The 22,911-nt window shown below is 40.6% G+C and overlaps 2 protein-coding genes across 4 annotated transcripts in view; one reads left to right on the top strand and one right to left on the bottom strand.

Annotated features, from left to right (window-relative positions):
* Positions 1-22,911, bottom strand: part of EEA1 (early endosome antigen 1) — a 419,318-nt gene that overhangs the window by 387,009 nt on the left and 9,398 nt on the right. The window lies entirely within an intron of this gene.
* On the top strand, positions 16,994-17,353 carry LOC119247435 (60S ribosomal protein L10-like). Its single transcript, XM_037513881.2, has one exon. It carries the CDS (start codon positions 17,048-17,050, stop codon positions 17,309-17,311), a length of 264 nt encoding a protein of 87 aa, XP_037369778.1. The 5' UTR covers positions 16,994-17,047; the 3' UTR covers positions 17,312-17,353.

Genomic DNA, 22,911 nt, shown 5'->3' with positions numbered 1-22,911 from the left:
CCAGCAACTGCTGGTTGTGGGGGGGAGGGGTTAAGGAGAGGTAGGGGGCAGCAAAACAAAGCACAAGACAAGTCAGGCCCCTGTCCTCCAGGTGCTTCCAGCCTGGAGGAGCTTCAGCTCCCGCAGGAAGCTTCTCTTTATTCCCTATCTCTTCCAGATGCTGGCTAAAGACCCAGTAATTATCCCAAAGATAACACTCATTACACAGTAATAGAATTTCCTATGAGGATTTCTTGAATAAGGAGCTGTGAATTGCTTATCTTTCCAGTCCTGGTGCCTAAAACAGAACTTGGTGTGCTAAAGGTACTCCACAGGTGTTTGTTAATCACTGAACTCACACTTTCCACTGAACCTCAGAATAGTAGACTCCAGTGTAGAATGTAGAATGCTGCTCTCTTGGCTTCCCCATCATGCTAACCACCTGCTTGGGAATTACCCATTTATTGACCTGACTGCCCCACTAGACCACACCAATAGCTGGTGCTCCATACATGATTCTTAGAGAGTTGAACAAGTAAGTTGAATTAGGAGCAAAATAAAAGATGTTTAGATGTTGTCTAGAAGGAAAAGGAATTTCCAGCCCCTCTGGATTCTTCTCAGGATGGTGGAATAATCAAATTAGCATCAGACAGATTAGTGGGAGACAAAAACAAATTTAATGACATACCAATGGGAATTTATATAGACCAGAGGATTCCAAAGACACTGAGACAAAATGGGAGTATGTTATCCTGAGCTAAGGAATGAGATAGGGGCACGGGATTCAAGGGGAGAGGAGGCAGCTCCAATCAAGTGACCAGGAGAAATCGACTCATATGATGAAGACCAGATGCTCTATAATTACATGTGTGCCCTGCCATTTAGATAGGTGTTTCAGATGGAAAGATTAATTTTGGTAATAATCCTAATTGTGGGTAAGACTTCCAGTTTTCATTCTTCTGGGTAGTTAAAGGAACGTTAGGCTTTCTCAGGTGCCTGCAGGGCATTGGTTAGCCTCTGCTTGAAAAAATGTGCATGCCTAAGTCACATGTCTGAAGAAGGCCTGTCCCTCATCATGCTCCTGGTGGTCTGAGACAAACCTTGAAGACAAATAAGTACAATACATAAGTCAAATGTAAATAGGATAGTCAGGAAAGGCTTCCCTGGAAATAACATGTAGGGAAAGGTGTCATAGTGGTGAATCTGAATTCTATAAGGCCTGTTCTTGACATCATACAGAGGCTAGCCCTCAATAAAAATGATACCCATTTATATGTATGATAGAGATCTAAAGGTTTGATGTAAGATTATTCTGATGTCTGCGATCTATTGTTGCTATGGTGGTGGTAGTGCTATCCTATCACAGAGATACAAAAATCTGTCAACGGTTGAACAACTGGTTGAACAATTCATTGTTGTTTCCATTAACAGCTCAAGCAGTGAAAATATTTCAAGCCCAAATCTTCATTTAAGCAACTCAGTGCCTTGACTGCCACCAATGGAGCTGTTTGCTTCCCAGAACTTAGCTGCCTTGGCACTTCCACTTATGTCCACTGTAATTGTTATTATAGTTTTGCAATATAATTAAATATTGTATAAGCTGAAGAAATAGGGATGGAAAACAACAGTTGTGAAAGCTAAGATGAAAATATTTGGAAAAATTGATAAATCATTTAAAAGTTGGAGGGGTGAGAAAAATCTTCTAAGTAAGCTTCTGCTCTCAAGACTGGAAAATATGAATGATGCTTTATGGAAACAGTTTGTGGAAAGGAGACAAAGTAGAACTTGAATCAACAAAACCTTAAACTGGAGGCTGAAACCAAACTAGACAAATGAATCAGCATTCTATATTGGAATTGTATAAAAATACTTAAGGCTTGTTAGTATCATATTTATGATGACAAGCTTTTAAAGAGCTTGTTTCTCAAGTTATTGTTTATTGGTCTATGGTCTGACAGGGATTTTCTACTGTATGTTGAATTATTCAAAGATACCATCTGAAAATACAATCCTGCATGCCTCATGATTTTGAGCAACAGCAGACCACATACAGGACAGTGGTCCCAATAGGCTGAACACTTCAACCTATGTTGGTAGCAGGCTGGGCCTCCTGTGTTTGGGTAATTACACCCTAAGATGTGCACGTGACAATGAAATCACCCACAAAACATTTCTCAGAATGCAAAGCAGCAGCACGGTGAAAAGGGGACTGTAGTAACACACCAGGAAGACTCTGTAAGCCCATCCTAATGGCCTCCGCCCCTAAAGACTAGAGTAATAAGAGATGGTGCTAGCCACATTTTCAATTTATCACTTTAACATCCTGAGTCAGCTAGGAGAATCTTACCAACTAGAAGGCATTTAGATGTTCGTCAGCATATATTTCTAAGGGATTTTGTACTCTAACATTATAATGAAATAAAGAAACTATTTTCTTTTTTTTAATTTTATTTTTATATTCCCCATACAATTGCAACCCCCTTATTTTGACCCCAATCCCTCCCCTCCCACCCCCTACCCTCCTTAGAGTGTCTCTGGTTCATAGTTTTTTGTTGATTTTGATTTTCACTTTCTTATAGTTATTCATTTTCCTGGTCCCTTATTTAAGTTTTCTAGATTCCTGCTATGAGTGAGACCATCCGGTATTTTTCTTTTTCTTTCTGGCTTATTTTGCTGAGCATGATCCCTTCCAGCGCCATCCATGTTGCTGCAAATTGCATGTGTTTATCTTTTTTGAATGCTGAGTAATATTCCCTGGTGTATATGTACCACATCTTCTTGATCCAGTCATCTATTTTTGGGCATTTGGGCTGTTTCCAAAGCTTAGCTATTGTAAATAGTGCTGCTATAAACATAGGGGTGCAGGTGTTCTTTGGAATTGATGTTTCTGTGTCCTTTGGGTAAATACCTAGGAGTGGAATTGCTGGATCATATGGAAGCTCTATGTTTAGTAGGTCCAGAAATCTCCACACAGCTCTCCATAGTGGTTGGACCAGTTTGCACTCCCACCAACAGTGCAGCAGAGTTCCTTTTTCTCAACATCCTCGCCAACATTTGCTGTTGCTAGTTTTTTTAATATGTGCCATTCTCACTGGTGTAAGATGGTATCTCATGGTAGTTTTGATTTGCATTTCCCTGATTACAAGTGATGTTGAACATTTTTTCATATGCCTGTTGGCCATTTGCATTTCCTCTTCAGAGAAGTTTCTTTTTAGCTCTTCTGCCCATTTTTTGACTGGATTATTTTCTTTGTTGTTGTTGAGTTTCATCAGCTCTTTGCAGATTTTTGTGATCAGTCCTTTATCATTAGTGTTGTGTGCAAAAATGTTCTCCCAGTCGGTGGGGTTTCTCTTTGTTTTTGTTATTGTCTCTTTTGCTGTGCAGAAGCTCTTTAATTTGATGTAGTCCCAGCTGTTTATCTTTGCCTTCACTATCACTCCTTTGGGTGATGTGTCTGTAAAGATGTCTTTGATGTGCATATCCTGTAGTGTTTTGCCTATATTTCCTTCAATGTATTTTATGGTTTCAGGTCTTATGTCTAGTTCTTTAATCCATTTTGAGTTGATTTTTGTGTATGGTATGAGGTAGTGGTCAAGCTTCATTCTTTTGCATGTAGCGACCCAGTTTTCCCAGCACCATTTATTGAACAAACTTTCTTTGCTCCAATGCATAGTCTTTGCTCCTTTGTCAAAGATTAGTTGACCATAAATCTGTGGGTTTATTTCTGGATTTTCTATTTGATTCCATTGGTCTGTATGTCTGTTCTTGTTCCAATACCATGCAGTTTTGAATAAAGAAACTATTTTCTTAAACAGAAATTCTCTCTAGATAGAGGGAAAATGGGAGGTGACTTTTGTTGAGCCCTTTCTGAGAGCTGGTGCTTTTCACATCTAATTTCATGTAATCTTCACATTTCTGAATTTAAGTTGACTTGTCTCATTTTCCAGGTGCGGAAAATCAGGCTCTGAGAAGTTAAACAAGGTCAAACAGCCAGTACTAAAGAAATGGCATGGGACACACTGTGAGACAATACTCTTCTCAAGACACTGCTGAAAAAGAGACAAGATGCCCCAAATGGAGTCATTCGTGCCAAATCCTGCCAACACTCATTACCTGACCTAAATGGAGCTTTAGCCCCTCCCAGAAGTGAAATTTTAAACCAATCAATCTAGAGTTCCCTGGTCCACACCAGTGAGATCATCTGCATGAGACCCTTTCCTCCTCCCCACTGCCTTATCCTAAAATAGGCCAAGCTACACCTAAAACATTCCTTTTGCAAATTACCAGTCCTGCCCTCTTTCAAACTATAAAAGCCTTCCATTTTGCACAACTCCTTAAAGAGCCCTTTAACGGCTACCTGGGATACTGCCCCAGTCAAAACACGATGGTGGGCAGAGGGAAAAGCAAATACAACAGGCAGCTAGATTTTTTTTTTTTTTTTTGAGTGGTTGGAAAGACTAATGTATTTGGGGTTTTTGTGTCTTTGAAATAGAAGTCTACTATTCAGTATTAAAGTCGCCTTATATGAAGCTTGGTGTAGTCGCCTCACTATCACCTAAGTTTTCAATAAAAATCTAAAAACAAAACAAAAAAATTGTTTAATGAAGGCAATGAACACTCTAAATTTACTCAGTTGAATTTTTTTTAATACCGCCAAATTACCTCTGATGATTTATTTAGCCCAGATATCACATCCATTTTTTTTTTCAGATATGAGGCATTATTATGGCCATCCTATTTTCTTTCCCCAAAACTCTAGTCACTCAAGACAATTTATTTTTTTCAGTTTCGTTGTTAGCTAAGCAGTTCCCCTCTCCCTCTCCAATACTGGCTGAGTCTGCAGAGGTTCTGTTAAAAAGTCCCTGAGCTATTCTAGAAATTTGCCAAGCTACCCTTTACTTCCACCCCCCGCCCTATTACGGGCTGAAATCTGTCCCCCTCAAAAATGTTACTGAAGTCCTATAAATGCAACCTTATTTGAAAATAGGTTCCTTATTGATAATCAAGGTTAAAATGAGGTCAGTTAAGTTGAGTACTTATCTGATAAAACTAGTATGCTTTTAAAAGGGGAAATTGGAGATAGATGCAGAGCAAAGACAACGTGAAGTACAAGGAGGTGCCAGCTACAAGCCAATGCATACCTGAGGGTTCAGGAAACTAGGAGAGGCTCAGAACTGATTCTCCCTCACAAAGCTCCAAAGAACCCACCCTGCCTACTACACCTTGCTTTCAGATTTCTTGCCTCCAAAATGGTGAGGCAATAAATTTCTTGTATAGAATGCTCTTTTGTCACACAGGCTAAGACCATCCTGCTGACTTGATAACCTTCTATTCCATGTCCCCAGTTGTTATCACATTGTCAGGATCCAACAAAATTGTTCCCTGAAAACACCAGGAGAATCACAACAAAGTGTCCCAAAGGAAGTGAAACTTGAACTGAAACTGGAATCTGTTGTCAGACCCAGAAAAGGTGTCCAGACGGAGGGGCCAGCATGGGCAGAAGGTAGGTCAGGAATACAGCAAGGAGTGATGGTGGAGGAAGCTGGAAAGTGAGGCAGGAGCTACATGCTGACCTACCTCATCTGCATATGTCAGCCCTTTCATTGCAGAAATCTGATGAGTTTATCAGACAGGTTCTAAAGGTCAGCAAAGCTGAATGATGAGGGACGCTGAAGTAGTTGCCTAGAAACCATGTTTGACACAAAAGCATCTTTTCTTTCCACATTGCTTTGTTTCCACCCTGGGTGTCAGATTCCGTGTCCTCTTATGACTCGGAACCACAGACCGTCCTAGGGCAGGCACGCAGGAGGCTGCTGAAGCGTTCTGTTCCTCCACCTGCAAGCATGCTAATCCTAGATTCAAATCTGCTCTGATCCACTCACTCTGTGCCTCACCGTCGCAAACCTGCTCTTCTGGTTTATGCTTGAGTCTTCCAGAAAGGAGAAATATTGAGACACTGGTGGGGGGAGGAGAGTACACAGCTGGTCTTTAATGAACCATCAGCGGAGAAACTCAATCTAAGGTTGCTTTGTACCTTACTGTTCACAACAGTATCTTCATGAGTTTTTTTGACCTGGGAACCCGAAGTTTGTGTCCCAATATTTATAATCATGTATACACCGGGCCTCCCCTGGTGGCACAGCGGTGCTGGGCTGCGAAGTTGCCCGCAGCCTCTGCAGCACTGGTTCAATCCCCGGCAGCTGGCGAGGGTCCCACAAGGCGTGCAGACCTCTCCTGCCGTGCCCGCTGCTCCCCTCAGCAGTGTATTTCGTCGGTCTGCCTGTTCTGTTCCTCTCTCTGGCTCTGGTGACTTCTCTCACCCTCCTGCGCTTCTGACTGTACCCAGTGCTTGTATAAATAAATAATCTTTTAAAAAAAAATCATGTATACATGCTGCCATAAATAAGGAAATTAGAGGAAATGCAAAGAATAAAGTTAAAATTACAGCAATCACTTGAGGGTATTTCACTCTTGTCTTTTTTTCTTTGAACACAGATATACAAATAAATTCTCTATTCAGCATCTACCACACTGTCTGAAACATCTATGTGCTAACATATGTTTGGTGAATAACAATATGATTTTAGTTACACCCACTTAGAATTAAAAACAATTGAAATTTTACTTTTTAAGATTTTGCTCAATATATTAGGTGCATTTTAAAAGCAATTTTCTATGAATGCACAAATCCTGTGGTGTGGAATAATGCTGAACTGAACACTCTGCACATAACCCTATATTTGCATCCCTGAGGCTTTCCTTAGCTTGGATTCCTACCTGTGAGATTAACAGGTGAAAGAGAAGGATTCCTGGTGTCATTCAAAGCTGATGAACTTTCCAGATGGAAGTGATTCTTCACATGGAAACACAAGCTTCTGAGAGCTCTCTGGCAGCCTGCAGGCAGCTGCTTCTCATCTACTGAAGGCCAACCTTCTTAGGTGGGCTGTGGCCCCATAGTCCCCTCTGCTCCAGAAAAATCTCTTTTCTGCAGTATCCTTGGGCCACCCTTGGCTTGGACATGTTGGGTTAAGCTCCACTCAGTTGTTCTGGCTCTCCACAAAGGCTGGAGCAAGAGATCTAATCATTGTTATTGCATTCCATTTAATTATTTTTAAAGATTTATTTTATTGATTTATGCATACAAGAGTGGGGTGTAGGCAGAGGTGCGGGGAGTGAGAGGATTCACCAGAGACAGAGTAAGGAGTAGAACAGGCAAACTGACAGAAATACATTGCTGAGAGAAGCAGCAGGCTAGACAGGAAAGGTCTGCTGTGCCTTGTACATCAGCTCCCTGACCAGAGATCGAACCGGTGCTACAGTGGCTGCTGATAAATAGCTTCATAGTGCTGAGACTTAACCCTTTGCACCACCAGGGAGGCCCACATTCCATTTAATTTTCACTTAAGCATTATCTTTAATGTTCTCTTGTTTCTTTAACCATATCTATTCTAAACAAATGGAATATCAGACTCTTTTTCCACATTGCAGGCATTTGGAGTGGCCTATTGTAGGGTAAAGAAAATGTCAGGCTTTTCTGCCCTTCCGCCATCAGGATAGATGATGGATCCTTGTCCTGAATGCATGCCTGATGGCGGGCACCTGGAATAGGGTGTGGGCATAGGTAGATGGGATTCAGCTGAGCTAAGACTGTGCTTTTAAGGGCGGCGTCACGGGGGGACGCCAGCAGCCCCAGCCAGCAGCAGCAGAACCTGAAGGAGAAGCCGACGCAGAAGCAGAGAACGCCAGAGAGCCCAGATAGAGTAAAGACTTGCTAGGGGCTGGGAGGCCTGCCAGCCTCCCAGCCCACCAGCCAGCACCCCTGCCTGCCATATGCCTGGTGAACCCCAAATAAAAAACCTGCAAAACTACTGAGGACTCTGACCCCTCCTTTACCCGGTCTGCATGGGATCAGAAAACCCGCACTGTGGTCAGTCCTGTCCCTTACACCTATACCCCAGTTCTTATATGCATAAATAAATAAAATCTTTTTTAAAAAGTGCATGTTACAGTGCTATACCCTGGAAGGGATTATTTTTTTTTAATATCAAAACTCTGCTTTAAAGAATTCAGATTCACCACTATGACACCTTTCCCACATGTTATTTCCAGGGAAGCCTTTCCTGACTATCCTATTTACATTTGCAACCACCCTTTTCACTTCACTTAATTCTTCTCATAGCACTTATCACCATCTGACTTATGTATTGTATTTAATTGCCTTCAATGTTTGTCTCATACCACCAGGAGCATAACCATGATGAAGGACAGGCCTTCCTCAGACATGTGACTTAGGCATGCACATTTTTTCAAGCAGAGGCTAACCAATGCCCTGCAGGCACCTGAGAAAACTTAACCCTCCCTTAACTACCCAGAAGAATGAAACTGGAAGTCTTACCCACAATTAGGATTATTACCAAAATTAATCTTTCCATCTGAAACACCTATCTTTATGGCAGGGCACACATGTAATTACAGAGAATCTGGTCTTCATCATGTGAGTCGATTTCTCCTGGTCACTTGATTGGAGCTGCCTCCTCTCCCCTTGAATCCCATGCCCCTATCCCATTCCTTGGCTCAGGATAACATACTCCCGTTTTATCTCAGTGTCTCTGGAAACCTCTGGTCTATATAAATTCCCATCGGTATGTCATTAAATTTGTTTTGGGGGCCTCCCTGGTGATGCAAGGGACTAAATCTCAGCACTATGACACTATCAGTAGCCAATGCAGCATCAGTTTAATTCCTGGCCAGGGAGCTGACCCACATGGCACAGCAGACCTCTCCTGTCTCGCTCGCTGCTCCCCTCAGCAGTGTATTTCAGTCAATCCACCTGTTCTGCTCCCCACCCTGTCTCTGGTGAATCCGCTCACCCCCTGCACCTTTGACCTGTACTCCAGTTCTTGTATGCACAAATAAATCTTTAAAAAAATAATTTATTTTTGTCTCCCACTAATCTGTCTGATGCTAATTGATTACTCCACCATCCTGAGAAGAATCCAGAGGTTGGAAAAAATTTCTTCTCCTTGATGATGCCAAAGAAGTTCATTCATTCATTCATTTATTCAGGAATTTATGAACACCTGCAGCAGTTGGAGACACCACTGCAGAGGCATAGCTAAGGAAAACCCAGCCAAAATGCACTCTCTCTAATCAGGCAATTCTCAAAAAATATTGCAATCATCAGATATCAGAGAGGACCTCGTTAGTAGGCTAGAGACACTCCGAGGGTGGTTGCCTAAACGGGGAGGAGATGGGTGAGAGACTCAGGCTGAGACAGCTGGGATAGTCTATCTAAGTTAAACCCACTTTAAGAGTTGAGATAAAGAGGAATAAAAATGAAATGAGGAAAAAATTGAGATTCACTATTTTAGATAAATCCCACATGGCTTCAGCTCTTAATTTACTTAAAGCAGATGGCTAGCATGAGGGCTGCCTAATTTGTTGTCCTGCCATTCAGAGCCAGAGTCTTCCTCAGTTTCAAAAGCAACCCTGATGGAAAATGTCAGATTGCATGAAACTCCCTGATTAGGCCATGTGACCCAAGCACAGCCCACAGAAAATGGTTTGAATATTCAAAGTCACTTATCCTAGGCCACAGCTGCCAATTCTGTTCCCGCCTTAGTAAATGGGTGTTTTGGTCTTTCCTATTTGCAGGCAGTAAGGTGGGAGTTCCAGGACAAAGAAAGACCAAAATAAAGAGGAGGAGAGGATTTGGAAGAAAGCTTGGGAGTATGGTATTTCTGATTCTCTCCTGTATATGCTTCCCAAATTTTTCTATACAGGAAGGAAAGTAGAAAAACATTTAAAAAGAAGTACTTTAACTTTTCTAGCAATGAAGCAGCCTTCAAGTCAGCAAACTCATCTGATAAATTTGACATAACAGAAGAGATTGAAAAGTAAAGACAGAATTAGCAGCTGAGCTGCTTTATGATCTGAAGAGTAAAGCACAATGATGTAACAAAAGAACAATTAATGTTTTTTGATAAGGAGCTACTGTGTGCCAGGGCCTTTAGGAACAATTATTTTAGAGGTGAGAAAACTAAGGATTCCTTAAGTTAGGTCACACAGCTAGTAATACTGTTCTGGACCAGACCTGTAGATCTGCCAAATGGAGGCAAGTGATTGGTCATAAAAAGTGAAAAGGACCAAGTGCCAGAATAAGAGCCTGCACGATGGTTTGTTGTGGCATTTCTTATGAGCAGAGCCCAGGGATAAGTCTAACAAAAGAAGCAATTGCTTAGTGGAGAAAGGGGCATTTGCCAAATGCAATGTGCTCCCTACATTGGCTCCTGGAAAAGAAAAGGATGTTGGTGAAATCTAAAAAAGTCTGGGATTGAATTAATAACAATGTACCAATGTCAGGTTCTTAGTTGTGATATTGTGATCCCCTAGTAATATGAGATGCAGGTGAGAGACACAGAGGAACTCTTTTAAAAATGAAATTATTCTAAATAAAAATGGTTATTTTACTATCTTTTAGAAATAAAAAGGAGTATTTGTGACATGTTTACAAAAGTTCTTCAGAACAGCATCACTTAAAATGAAAATGGTGTGAGGACCACTATGTATCTGTGACTGGTCATGTTTCTTGGCAGATAGGATTATTATTAATGACAATCACAATGACCAATATTATTTTTTTAACCCAAATATTTCCAGAATCTGAAACCCCCACCACTACCACACATGACCTTATTAATATTCTCATCAATTAGCCTTTACTTGGATTACTGTCATAGTCTTTAATTGGTCTCCCTACTTTCATTCTTAACCTCTTCTAATCCATTCTTCATAAGGACACTAGAGTTATCATTTCACAATGACCAATATTATTAAGCACTTCTGATATTTCATCCAAAGGACGTCACACACATGCCCAACAGTTGTTGTCAAGACAATACTTAGAAACTATATAGGTGTTGTTATTGTCACAATTTATAATGTCAAAAGCCTTTAGAATTGTGACTGGAATCTGGTAAAGGCACATTTTTATAGAGGCTAGGAAACTGACCCAGATTGTAAACAACAGAGTCACAATTCAAATCCAAAGGTGAAAGATTTCCAAATCTCAACCTTGACATTTACTAACCCTCTGGCTTGGGTGAGCTTGAAAACCTAAAGAAAGTTAATATCAGGGAGTGGGTTGAAAATTTTTTTGAGTTTGAAAACAATTGTTTATTAAATATTTGAGAATTGTTGGACTGAATTTAAACAAATAATTTGAAAATATCCAGGCTATACAGTGCTATACTGAGATCAACAGCAAAAGGACTGAAAATTACCTTTCTTAAGATTTGGACACACCTCTGGATATAAGAACCCAATAAAAGCAAGCTGTGATGGTAAGGGAAATTGTCAGCTCCTGTAAAAGAGTTTTTCCAGATTTCCCTTTGGGTCAAATGACCACAGCCACTGGACTAGGCAGAGTTCCAAGATGAACAGCATTCCTTAGCATGGGAATATGAAAGGGGCAAATTATGAAGATAGTCTTCTGAAGACTGATGCCCAGGGGGGAATGACTCCAGGGAGAGGGGGAAGCTATCAGTCAACAGTCCTTGTTCATCCACATTCAATTCAACTATACAGAACTTTATTTAGCATTTTTAGTGTCCAGGATGATGCTAAACTCTGAGAAGGACACAGTAGTGAAAATATATATATATATAATGTCTAACTTCAAAGAGTTTACATCTTCCTTACCACATGGTTATGCTATCTACCTGCCCCCAACCTAGGCACAAACATAAGGGTGCCGAAATCCTGAGCCCACATTGCTGACACAAAGTTGCTTAGACCCTTGAGAAGTGGAAGCTCTTTTTCAATCCATCTGCTCAGACATGGAGCCACTTCTAATTTGCACAAGAAATATGCCAGCCATCAGCCTTGCCCATTCCCACTCCAGACCTGCATGAAATGTGACAAGCCTTGCACTTCTTAGCTCAAAACCAGTTGAGAAAACAACAAAGCCCTAAGCCTGGAGTTATATAATTTATTCATTTATTCAACAAATATTTATCCAGCCCCTATTGAGTGCCTGGAACATTTTCTTCTCCCTGCATCCCTGGACTGCCTTTAATCTCACAGTCCATCCTTGTTGGTGCTGTACATCTGTCATTTACAATCTATTTACTATTCCTTGGTCATTGTCCCACCTTCTGATAAGCAGGTCTGCCTCCTCTTTCTTTCAGAATGGAATATTGTTCTACACTCCCCTGCCAACCTCACCCCAAGTTTTCCTTCTCTCTTTGGGACTTAATTCAAGGCCCTTGATCCCTTCATTGCTCAATTCCTCTTGCTTCCCTTCTCCAATATGCTACTGGAAATATCTGATCTTATCTCACCCACACAACAACCCCTGGATAGAGCAAGGGGTGCCAGAATATGATTCATTTGCTGTAGTAACCCAACAGTAGTCCAATTCAATAAATTCTATAAAAATAAAAATAGTGGCAATAATAACTAGCGTCTTAGATTGAGATTGAAGGACACATTGGAGTTATTAGTAATGACCGAGTCTGAGGACTGATAACTGAAGTCAGAGATATTATGTAGGATTGGGGTAAGGTGGCTGGGGAAAAGAAAGCCAAGACTGCATATAGAAAAATTAACCTATGAGGATAAAACAATTCTCAAGAAATCTAAAAGAAGGAGTATGGGAAAGAGGATCTGGTACTAAAATCTTAAGGAATGAGTGTTTAGGTTGGACGAAGGAGACAATAGAAGACCATAGTAAGGTGTCATCTCTGATGACATGAGAGACAGAGTTGTGGAGAAGGCCATGATTCTAGGGCCCCGAGTTACAAAAAAATGAAACAACCAATTAAGCTTAAAGACAAATAATTCTGTTCTCCACGTCCCCAGATTTATAGTTAAACTCTGTGCATTGTCTTTGTCCTTTAAAGCCTTTGAATGTTACTTTTTCTAAATCTTACAGTTTTCCCATTTACTCTCACTTACCAATTATACACACCATTCATAAAATGAAGCAGTAGCAAAGATTTACTGTTTCAAAACCAAAGCATACTGACTTTCCCCTAAATTCATTTTAACCTTGTATAAACACCAAACACTGACAAAAAGACACAGGAAAATGAGGTATGATTGAGAACTACATCTCATATATTGCTTTTCATAATGTTTGTGTGACCGAGGCCTATATATCTGTGTTTCTGTGGTTTTGGAAACATAGCCCTAAGGAATGTGAAATATTATTATGTCTCCTAATTTCAGTAAACTTGCTATGGCAAATGGCTAGAAATAAACCCAAATGTGATTGAAAGCCAATTTTTTGCCATTAAAAAATGTAACATTCAATCAAATCAGAGGTTGGTTTCAAAAGAAATATAGTTCTATTCTCAATCTTATAGCACACACACATACACACACACAAGCTGGAGAATACTTAACAAGAGCTAAGCTCTAAAGAAATTTAAAAATCTGTTGAAAATACAATGATGCACCTGAAAATCATTTTCATTTCTCCCTTGTGTGAAATTCAATTACACAGAAAGCAAACAAATGGAGCAAACAATGAAAATGGCACATGGGATTTTTTTTGCCAATTACTATAAACTGCACTCGCTAAAACAAAAAGACCGTTTACGCAGCAATTTCATCTAATGGTGTGCATTGCTTTCTTGTCAGTTATTTCTGATTTTAAAAAATACTTCCTTTTAGGCCTTGATGCACTAAACCCAGTCATTAAGTCCTTTATAACAAGAAACTAACTTTCCCCATAAACATAAGCTTAATCTTGCTCTTAATCTTTTTGTCCAAAAAAAACTCTAAAACCTTGATAATACAAAGAAAGATTCAATATGGTATTTACATCTTTCTGAAAATATCCCATTGAGCCTACTTTGACAGTTCTAAAGTGGAAAAAAGGAAAAGTCTGAAATCTCATTGTTTTGATTTAATACTAATTATCACTTTAGAATAAAAAACAAGCTAGTATAATATACAAGAGCAATCCACACAAAAAATACCAAAACATATATCTACCAGATTAATCTTCTACAAAATTTAAATACTAAAATTCTTCTTTGAATTCTTTCATATAGTAATGTCATATCTAAAAGCTGACACAAGAAAAATTAAAATTTATCCCAAAGACCCCCCCCCCAAAAAATGAATTTAACACACCTTTGGATAAAATATACACATACATGCATGCAAACATATATAGGTAAACTTTGAACAATGTGGGGGTTATGGGCAATACAGTTAAAATTCTGTGTATAATTTAATACCTGCTGTTAACCAGAAGCCTTACCAATAACAGAAATAGCTCATCAACATATATTTTTTTAAAAGATTTATTTATGCACACAAGAACAGGGGGGCAGGGGTGTGGAGGATGAGAGGATTCACCAGAGACATAGTGGGGAACAGAACAGGCAGATCGACTGAAATACACTGCTGAGGGGAGCAGTTGGTGAGTCAGGAGAGGTCTGCTGTGCCCTGTGGATCAGCTCCCTGGCCGGGGATCTCATTTGTTCTGCAATGGCTGTGGATAGCTTCACAGTGCTGCAACTTGTGCCACCAGGGAGGCCCTTCAAAATACATATATATATATATATATATATATATATATTTTTTTTTTTTTTTTTTTTTTTTTGGTGGGACCCTCGCCAGCAGCCGGGGAACGAACCGGCGCTGCAGAGGCTGCAGCCCAGCGCTCAACCACTGCGCCACCAGGGGAGGACCTCAACATATATTTTAAAATAAAGTAATGTTAGGAAAATCATAAGAAAGAGAAAATATATTTGCAGTACTGTGCTGTATAATACTGTGAGTTCACAACATCTGTTTGTAAGAAAATCTGCATGCTAGTGGACCAGCATATTTCAAACCCACGTTGTTGAAGTGTCAGTCTACAACATTTGGGTTTGAACTGCTAAAGTATATAAAATATTACAGATACTACTTCTCCCAGATAGATTTGATTGATTTAATAGGGAATAATCCCTTGAGCCAAAAGAGACTTAAATATCAATGACAACCAGGTGGTGACAACTGAAGCTCTTCTGCCATATTCAAAACAGACTCTACCATCCACCTTCTCTGCTGCCTCAAAACAGTATTGTCTACTGCTGAAGATTTGGAGCCCACCTACGCACACCTGAGGCCAGGGGGCAACTGACGAACAGACCTCACTACTTGCCACTCCTCTTTCTGGAGACAATGCAGCATGGAGGAAAGAGCTTTGGGCTTTGGAGTCAAGACAAACCTAGAATCCAACCCATTTGCTAACATTGAATCCTATGCTAGTTGCTTTATGTCTCTGTAAGCCACAGATGTGTTCATCCACAGAATGAGGAAAGTAAAACCATCCTTGAGGGGTGTAGCAAAGATAACACATGTGGAGCTTAGGCAAGAGTCCATGACAAAGAAAGGTAGGCATGAAGCAACCCTCCTGGTGGGGGAAACAGGACAGATTCCAAAGTTTGAAGGAGTGAAAGGAAATATATCTGCAAACTGTCTTGGGTCAGTTCTGAACATCGATATTAAAAACGGAAATTGTTTTGTGCATTTATTTATCTGTCAAGTACACATTTCCTGAGCTTCTCAGCAAGGCCAGCCAGGAAGACAGACTTACATATAACTTCTTATTACTGTGAGGCACAGGTGCTGTAGCTCTGGTCATTTCAACTTGAGTCACATATGGTCACAGAGGGCTTAGTAGACAGACATGGCTGGGAAGTTAGAGGAACATAGGAGTGATTCATACGGGGCTCTCTGTAGACTGAGGGGACCTCCTCGGTACACCTCTGGGGTAGTCCCTCCATGGTCACTCTGGCAGGGACTCACAAGAGGAGTGGACTGGGAAGTGAGGACAGTCAGATCACAGGGGGGTTCCAGGTCTTTTTCCAGATCAGATGAAAGATTACAATTCCACAAAAACTCAAGAGGGCTGTTTAGTTAGAAGGGACCTACAAGGGAACAGACAATGTTTTCTGTTAATATATTCTTCCAGATGGGATGAGGATTAGGATTCATTATCTATTTGATAATGAGTAATAACTAGTCTAGGAACTTCAAATATAAATTAGAGCAGATTAATAGAGTGATGACTTCTTTGATTTGACTCTATCTACATGTCCCTGATCGTGATGAGGATCATGATAATGGCAGCTACCATATCCTGAGTATTTCTGATGTGCCAGGCAAAGGTTTAAGTGCTTAATTTTTCATTTGTGCAACAACCCATGAGGTAGACAATATTATTGTGCCTGCTTCACAAAGGCACAAACTAAGAAACTGAGAGATTAAGTAATTAGCTGAAGGTTATACCAACAGTAAGCAGTGAAGCTGGGTTTCAGATCCAGAACCTATAACCCACAACTAGTTGCCGACAACTGCAGAGCTTGCATTCTTTCCTGCCACCTACATACTTTTTGAATCTCTGACTGTGTTGACATCCCCAAACAAGAATTTGTCAAAGCGCTGTATTTTTAGTAGTCTCTATTATTATCATAACAAATACTAACATTTACTATAAAAGTGCTAATTTCTCAATCTTAAGAATTTTTGGACTCAAAGGCATTTTTGAGGCAAATTTAATCAACTTCCTGCAAAATTCTGCAAATAAGGAAGTATCAGGCATAAAGAAAATTATCCTGTGTATTTCTGGGTTCTTCTAAGCTAGCATATAACCAAACAAGCATCAGACTGATAAGAAAAAAAAGTTGAAAGGAAGTTTAATAATAACATGTATGCCTCTTGTAAATATGGAAGACACCCACCCAGCATCACTGAGTGACCCACTTGGCACCAGACACCACCTTAAATAACTTAGCTAAGACAAAGAAGGTTGGAGGGGGCAGAGAAAAGGGGAAGGTCAGTTATAGGGTTCACCAAGGGAAGCACAATTAACAGGGGTATGCAGATTTAAATTCTGCCTCTTCACTGAAAATAAGAGATTAGATTAGGTATTCCCAGAACAATGAGAGATAATCCCTTTCAGAGAGAAGTTTATGTATAAATGTCTTTTTAGAAAGCAACCTCCCCAGGTGCCTTTGGGAAGCCTCAGGGCACCGTGGCCAGGGTCCACATTGGCCACGTCATCATGTCCATCCGCACCAAGCTGCAGAACAAGGAGCATGTCATTGAGGCTCTGCGTAGGGCCAAGTTCAAGTTCCCTGGCCGCCAGAAAATCCATATTTCCAAGAAGTGGGGCTTTACCAAGTTTAATGCTGATGAGTTTGAAGACATGGTAGCTGAAAAACGGCTCATCCCAGATGGCTGTGGTGTCAAATACATCCCAAATCGAGGCCCCCTGGACAAGTGGCGGGCCCTGCACTCAGGAGAGCAGGAGTTGCCCCCTTGTTAGTGACACAAATAAAAACCGCATTCTTAACCAAAAAAAAAAAAAAAAAAAGCAACCTCCCCAGCCTTCATAGCCCCTCTCATGAAATCAACCTTTGTCAAAGAGACATATTTTGGAGTGGCAGATTTCTGCTCCCCTACATAAATTATCCCAAATTCAACTGTGCCATAACTAAAACACCAGTAGTTGTCCCTAAAACATTAGACAACTGTTGTTGGTGATAATAAATGCAGTTTAAAAGAAAACAAAGATATAGGGGCCTCCCCTGGTGACGCAGCGGTTGAGCGCTAGGTTGTGAAGCTGCCCGCAGCCTCTGCAGCACCGGTTCCATTCCAGGCTGCCGGCACGGCACGAGGGTCCCACATGGTGTGCAGACCTCTCCTGCCCACATGGTGCACAGACCTCTCCTGCCCACATGGTGCGCAGACCTCTCCTGCCGCCCGCTGCTCCCCTCAGCAGTGTACTTCGTCAGTCTACATGTTCTGTTCCCCGCTCTGGCTCTGGTGAAGTCTCTCACCCTCCCGCGCTTCTGACTGTACCCAGTGCTTGTATAAATCAATCAATCAATCAATCAATCAAAAAAAAAAAACAATGATATAGTACAAGATGGTATCAGCCTATCTTAGGATCTGACACAAATGATTGGAATGTTTTCAGATCTCACTTACTTTGTTACTTGGACAATATGGTGTAAAGCAAATGACTTCCTCAACGCTCTTTGATTCCCCAATAATCATTCTTAAAATACCAAAGGCATGTTTGGTTTAGAGGTATCTTTAGCAGAATAATTTTTATTAAGAACTTAGTCTTCCAAAACTGAATTTATTTTCTCTTCAAGCAGAAGTAAACTCTTCCTAAAAGTAATCGAAAATAAACATTACCTGAAAAACAAAAACCAGTCAAAATAAATTTTAGATTAAGGCCAATGTAAATCATTACAAAATAAGGCCATTGTCTGAAACTGAAACAGAAAATTCATCGTGTAGCTTTTTCATTGCTTTATTTTTTATTCTCCCATCTTCAGTGGTATCACTTTTACCATGACCAGTGTATCAATCATTTGAAAATTTTACTTTTTAAGAGAAAACCATTTATTTTTAATGGTTTGTACAAATGACAAAATGAAATCGTCCTCAGAAGAAAATATCTCCAATATATTAATAATAAAAGAAATATAGATTAAATGAGATGTTATGTTGATGCCATGAAATTTCTAATATCCAAGACTTTCCCCCCAAATTCTAAAGGTTGATGGGGTGATGTATAGGAGAGGGAGGGAATTAACGAAATCAAAATGTCCAACAATAGGAGCTGGTTAAGTTAATAAACATGGTGTTGGTGATCCATAAAAAGAAATGCTATTTTTCCATTAAAAGGGATGTGAATAAAAATTATGGAAATGGAAATCATTCATATGTCACTAGGTTGAAGGCAGATGACCTTACCAGTACTGACCAATAAACTACAGAGGTTTGGTTTGTTCTAAAGTTCTCTTTTAGTAGAGGCTGAAACTGCACTTAGGTCAGGTATTCAGTCTCAGTGGGACTTAACATAAATGACACTATTTTGGGTCAGCTGTTTCTTCTTTTAACAAACACCACCTCAAAGTTACAATGAAAACAATGTACATGTGCAGCAGAAAAGGATTTGGAGTGAATTTTGGAGTGGTAGGGTTATGGGCTTTTTTTATTTAAACAATTATCAATGAGATGTAACAATTAAACTCAAATATACAAATGTGTCCAAATATGCTTCAATGAGACTTTCACACACTTAATTTGGATATTCCCTCCCACTTCCTCAAAAGGTAGAATGTAGCTTACCCAAAGCATCACAGAGTCACCCCAGAGTTGAGTGCCCTACATTTCCATAGAGGGATACCACTGGGGCCCTACCTTTTGTGAAGGTCCCTTATGATCAGCACTTGCTGATCATTTGTTCCATCTTTCAGACAACTTCAAATGCCAAAGTTAAACCAAGAATTTGGTCCTTTTGAGGTATACTTTAAGTAAATTTTATTTGCAGAAACCAAACCCCTTTCAGGTCCAGAGGATAAAGTTTTTAATTACTGAAGGCAATGCAAATGATCTGTGGCGGGAGAAATAGCTGTTCCTTTGCCCGTGTCCTGCCGAGCATGGAAGAAAGCTTTTGCCATTAGTTACAGCACCATAAACCATCCAGCCTGAGCCTTCCCCCTGTATGAGGTCTGTTACAGATAATTCAGCCACTCTTCATGAGACAGGGAAGCCTTCTCTGCCAGGTGTACTCATGGCCAGGGCTAGGGTCTACACCTCTTGCTGGTGCAGTTCAAGTCACATGCAGCTCACAAATCTCAGCAAGGGCTGCTGGGTGGTTGGTTAACCAAGCAGGCACAATTACCTACTAACAATAACAGCGCAAACAACCTTGGGGCAGTCAGTTGAAGGGTGGGAGAGGGAGGGAGTAGTCATAAGAAGATGAAACATAATTACATTCCTCCTCCTTAAAACCCCTGCAGGAAGGATACAAATTGGGAACTGAGGTAGGTGGGGACAAGTGAGAACAGATATTCAGCTCTTCCTTGGGAAAGCAGCCAAAAAGGCTGGTGAACAAACAGTGCAAAGAGAAACTCAGATTCAACACCTGGCTTGGACCTGGAGCAGGGTTAAGCCAAATGCCCACAGATCTGTATCGCTAGCCCACTGGACAGCCTGCCAAATGTGTCCCACAGGGCATCACACTTAACTGGTTTCAATCTGGACATCCCTTCACAGCCCCTACAGTGCTACTGTTTTTTTCTGTAAGGTCCCCATCCCAGTGAATGACACCCCAATCTATCCCTATACTCTAGAAGCCATTGTACAGCACCTCCTCCTTCATCTTTCACATATGATCAGTTACCAAGTCATGCCGGCTCCACCTCCTAAATATCTTTCTGATCAGTTCTTCCCTCCAGTTCCTGCAGCCACAAATTCTGAATGACCTTCCTAAATTGCAAATCTGATCATGCCATTGGCATGTTCTAGTCCTTCTGTGGTTCTACATGTTTACCCAGAAGTTTCATGAGACAATTTCAAATGATTTCATCACCAGGTACTTAACTATAGTAAGTCATAGGGCTTAATATAGCAGAGTAGGAGGCTGTGTGAACTCAGAATACCTGGTCCACTTTAAAACATGCAAGCCTAAAACTATTTAAAAACAATTGCACTGGCCTGGTAAAACTCTTTCTGAGGTGATGCTGATACTTCTATCAATAGTCGACAGTGTAACTGTGCAAATTCCTTAGCCTACTTCTAAGTTTACAGTGTAGCAGATGCCTACTACTTTGGCTTCATCTTCAGTTATTCTCAGGAAGTAGTTTCTGTTATGCTGAAGATTCTCTTTCACACGGCAGTGCCTTTGAACAAGATCTTCCCTTAGCCCGGTTACTTGGAATTGCTTCATGTGCATACCTACAATGCATACCTATAATGATTCTGATAAGAGTGTTATTTATAATAGCTAGGCAGGAAGGGAGAGGGGGGTTTAAAGAAATAAAATGCCTATCAGTAAGAACTGGCTAAATGAATAAATATTCCTTTAATCTGGTTTCCTCTTTTTCCTTACCTTGCTGGAAACTCTCAGTTCAAGACCTTCAATACCAGACACCCCAGAGCCCCAGGAAGGGTAGTACTCCAGACATACATCTGTTACTGCTTTTCCTTCTCAGCTTGCAAATGTTTCACCTCTACTAGATAGTACTTTGGGGACTTACCTTATAACTGCACAAATTAGATTACAAAATAAATAGCAAAGACATAATTCCCTAGAGACAGTTTTCCTCCCCTATATTTTATTTTATTTTTTATTTATTTTTTTTTTTGAGGTCTGCGCGCCATGTGGGACCCTCCTCCGGTGGCCGGGGAGTAGCCGGGGTTAGAACCGGCGCTGCAGAGGCTGCGGGCAGCGTCACAACCCAGCGCTCAACCGCTGCGCTACCGGGGAGGCCCATCCTCCCCTATATTTTAAATAAGACTCAGAAAATATTGTTTGCATCACAGAATACAACTTTTAAAAAATTGTGCATATCCTTGGGGAGCTAATGGACATTTTAGGGAGGCTTCCAAATACGCACTACTCTACGCCCTTAGACGGTGTTTGCCCACTAAATATTGAATATGATATTGCAACACTCTTATGCTAGAAAAGTTGCTTTTAGGCCTTAGTCAATTCCACAAAATGTTAATGGGGCAATATTAATCATTATGATTGTTTAGCATTCAAAAGAAAGTGTTATATGCTCCAGTGCCTTTCAAAAAGTCACTCTAAAATATAAAAGGGAATCCAACTCCACTCCCACAACTGGGTCACAAGCTCCATTGGCTGAAGTAGTTTGAGTGCTCAGTCACATGAAATAATTCTATTTCTCAGAACTTGTCCAAAGGGACCTCGCCTGCCTGCAGAGATAGAAGGAAAAAAGAATTTTTCGTATACCTTTAAGTTTGACCTGCCTCATTTTTCTCCCTTCCTGTCCATTGATGAGTGAGGTATGGAAGGGTAAAGGGGAAGTTGGAAGGGGAAGAGAGTGAAGGCTGAAGGGGAGGGCAGTAATGGGGACTTTCGAGGTATCTGGGCCTGTAGTAGCTGAGGTTCAATGAAGTCCACCACAAAGCTACAGTAACCTTACCACTTCCTACTTTACAAACAGACCGAGTTGCACGTCTGACTTTAAAATTTGAGTGGCCTGACTTAAACGCATTATTTATGTGCAAGTTCCTCTCAGAATCTTGTCATAAATAGTATATTTATCATTATTGTTGGGATGATACGTGCTTTTTTCTCTCATTAACCAATATGAAGCAACTGACTTAACACTTGATTGAAAAAAATCTATAAAGAGAATCTATTGTGAGTTTCAAATGAACATCTCATGATAAAAAAAAAAAATTGGAAAAATACAGACAGGAAAGTATAAAGAAAAAAGAAATAGGCTTCCTGGACCAAATTCCAACATGTGTGTGGAGGCTTTGCCAAACCAACAAGAAATTCTCAGACACCAAAAGGTTATCTGAGAGTAACTAAATTCATCTCAATTTTGACACCATCTACCCAGAGACAGCATTAGATTCCACAGGAAAAGGATTTCCCTTCACTTCAGAGGCCAGTTGCAAGTCCTGGTTGTTGTTACCTGAGCTTCTGAGCAACCAATCACAGATTGGAAGTCCCCACAATTTCTCTTTAGACTTAGGTGCCAGAGGCAAGCCCAGGTTATTACCTGTGCTTCTGATAGCCTATCAGTCACAGAGCTCAGGAAACTCATTTACTCACTAGATCACCAATTTATTACAAAGGACATTTATTATTTAGGAACAGCCAATTGGAAGAGATGCATCTAGCAAGGTACTGGAAAAGGACATGGAGTTCCAGGCGCCTCTCCCCCAGGCCCTTCACGTGTCCTCCACCCTGGAAGTTTTCTGGGCCCCATCCTCTTAGGTTTTTATGGAGGCTTCATTATCCAGGCATGGTTGATGAAATCATGGGACACTGGTAACAGAGCTCAATCTCCAGTCCTTCTCCCCTTCTCAGAGGTGGGGGTGGGGAACAGGGGGCAGTACTGGAACTTCCAACAAGCTAATCACTGG

Source organism: Talpa occidentalis, unplaced genomic scaffold (genome assembly GCF_014898055.3).
Source record: "Talpa occidentalis isolate TD23 unplaced genomic scaffold, MPIMG_talOcc4v2.1 talOcc4.16, whole genome shotgun sequence".
NCBI lineage: Eukaryota > Metazoa > Chordata > Mammalia > Eulipotyphla > Talpidae > Talpa > Talpa occidentalis.
The sequence above is the reverse complement of the archived record's forward strand: the minus strand, read 5'-3'. Positions and strand labels throughout refer to the sequence as shown.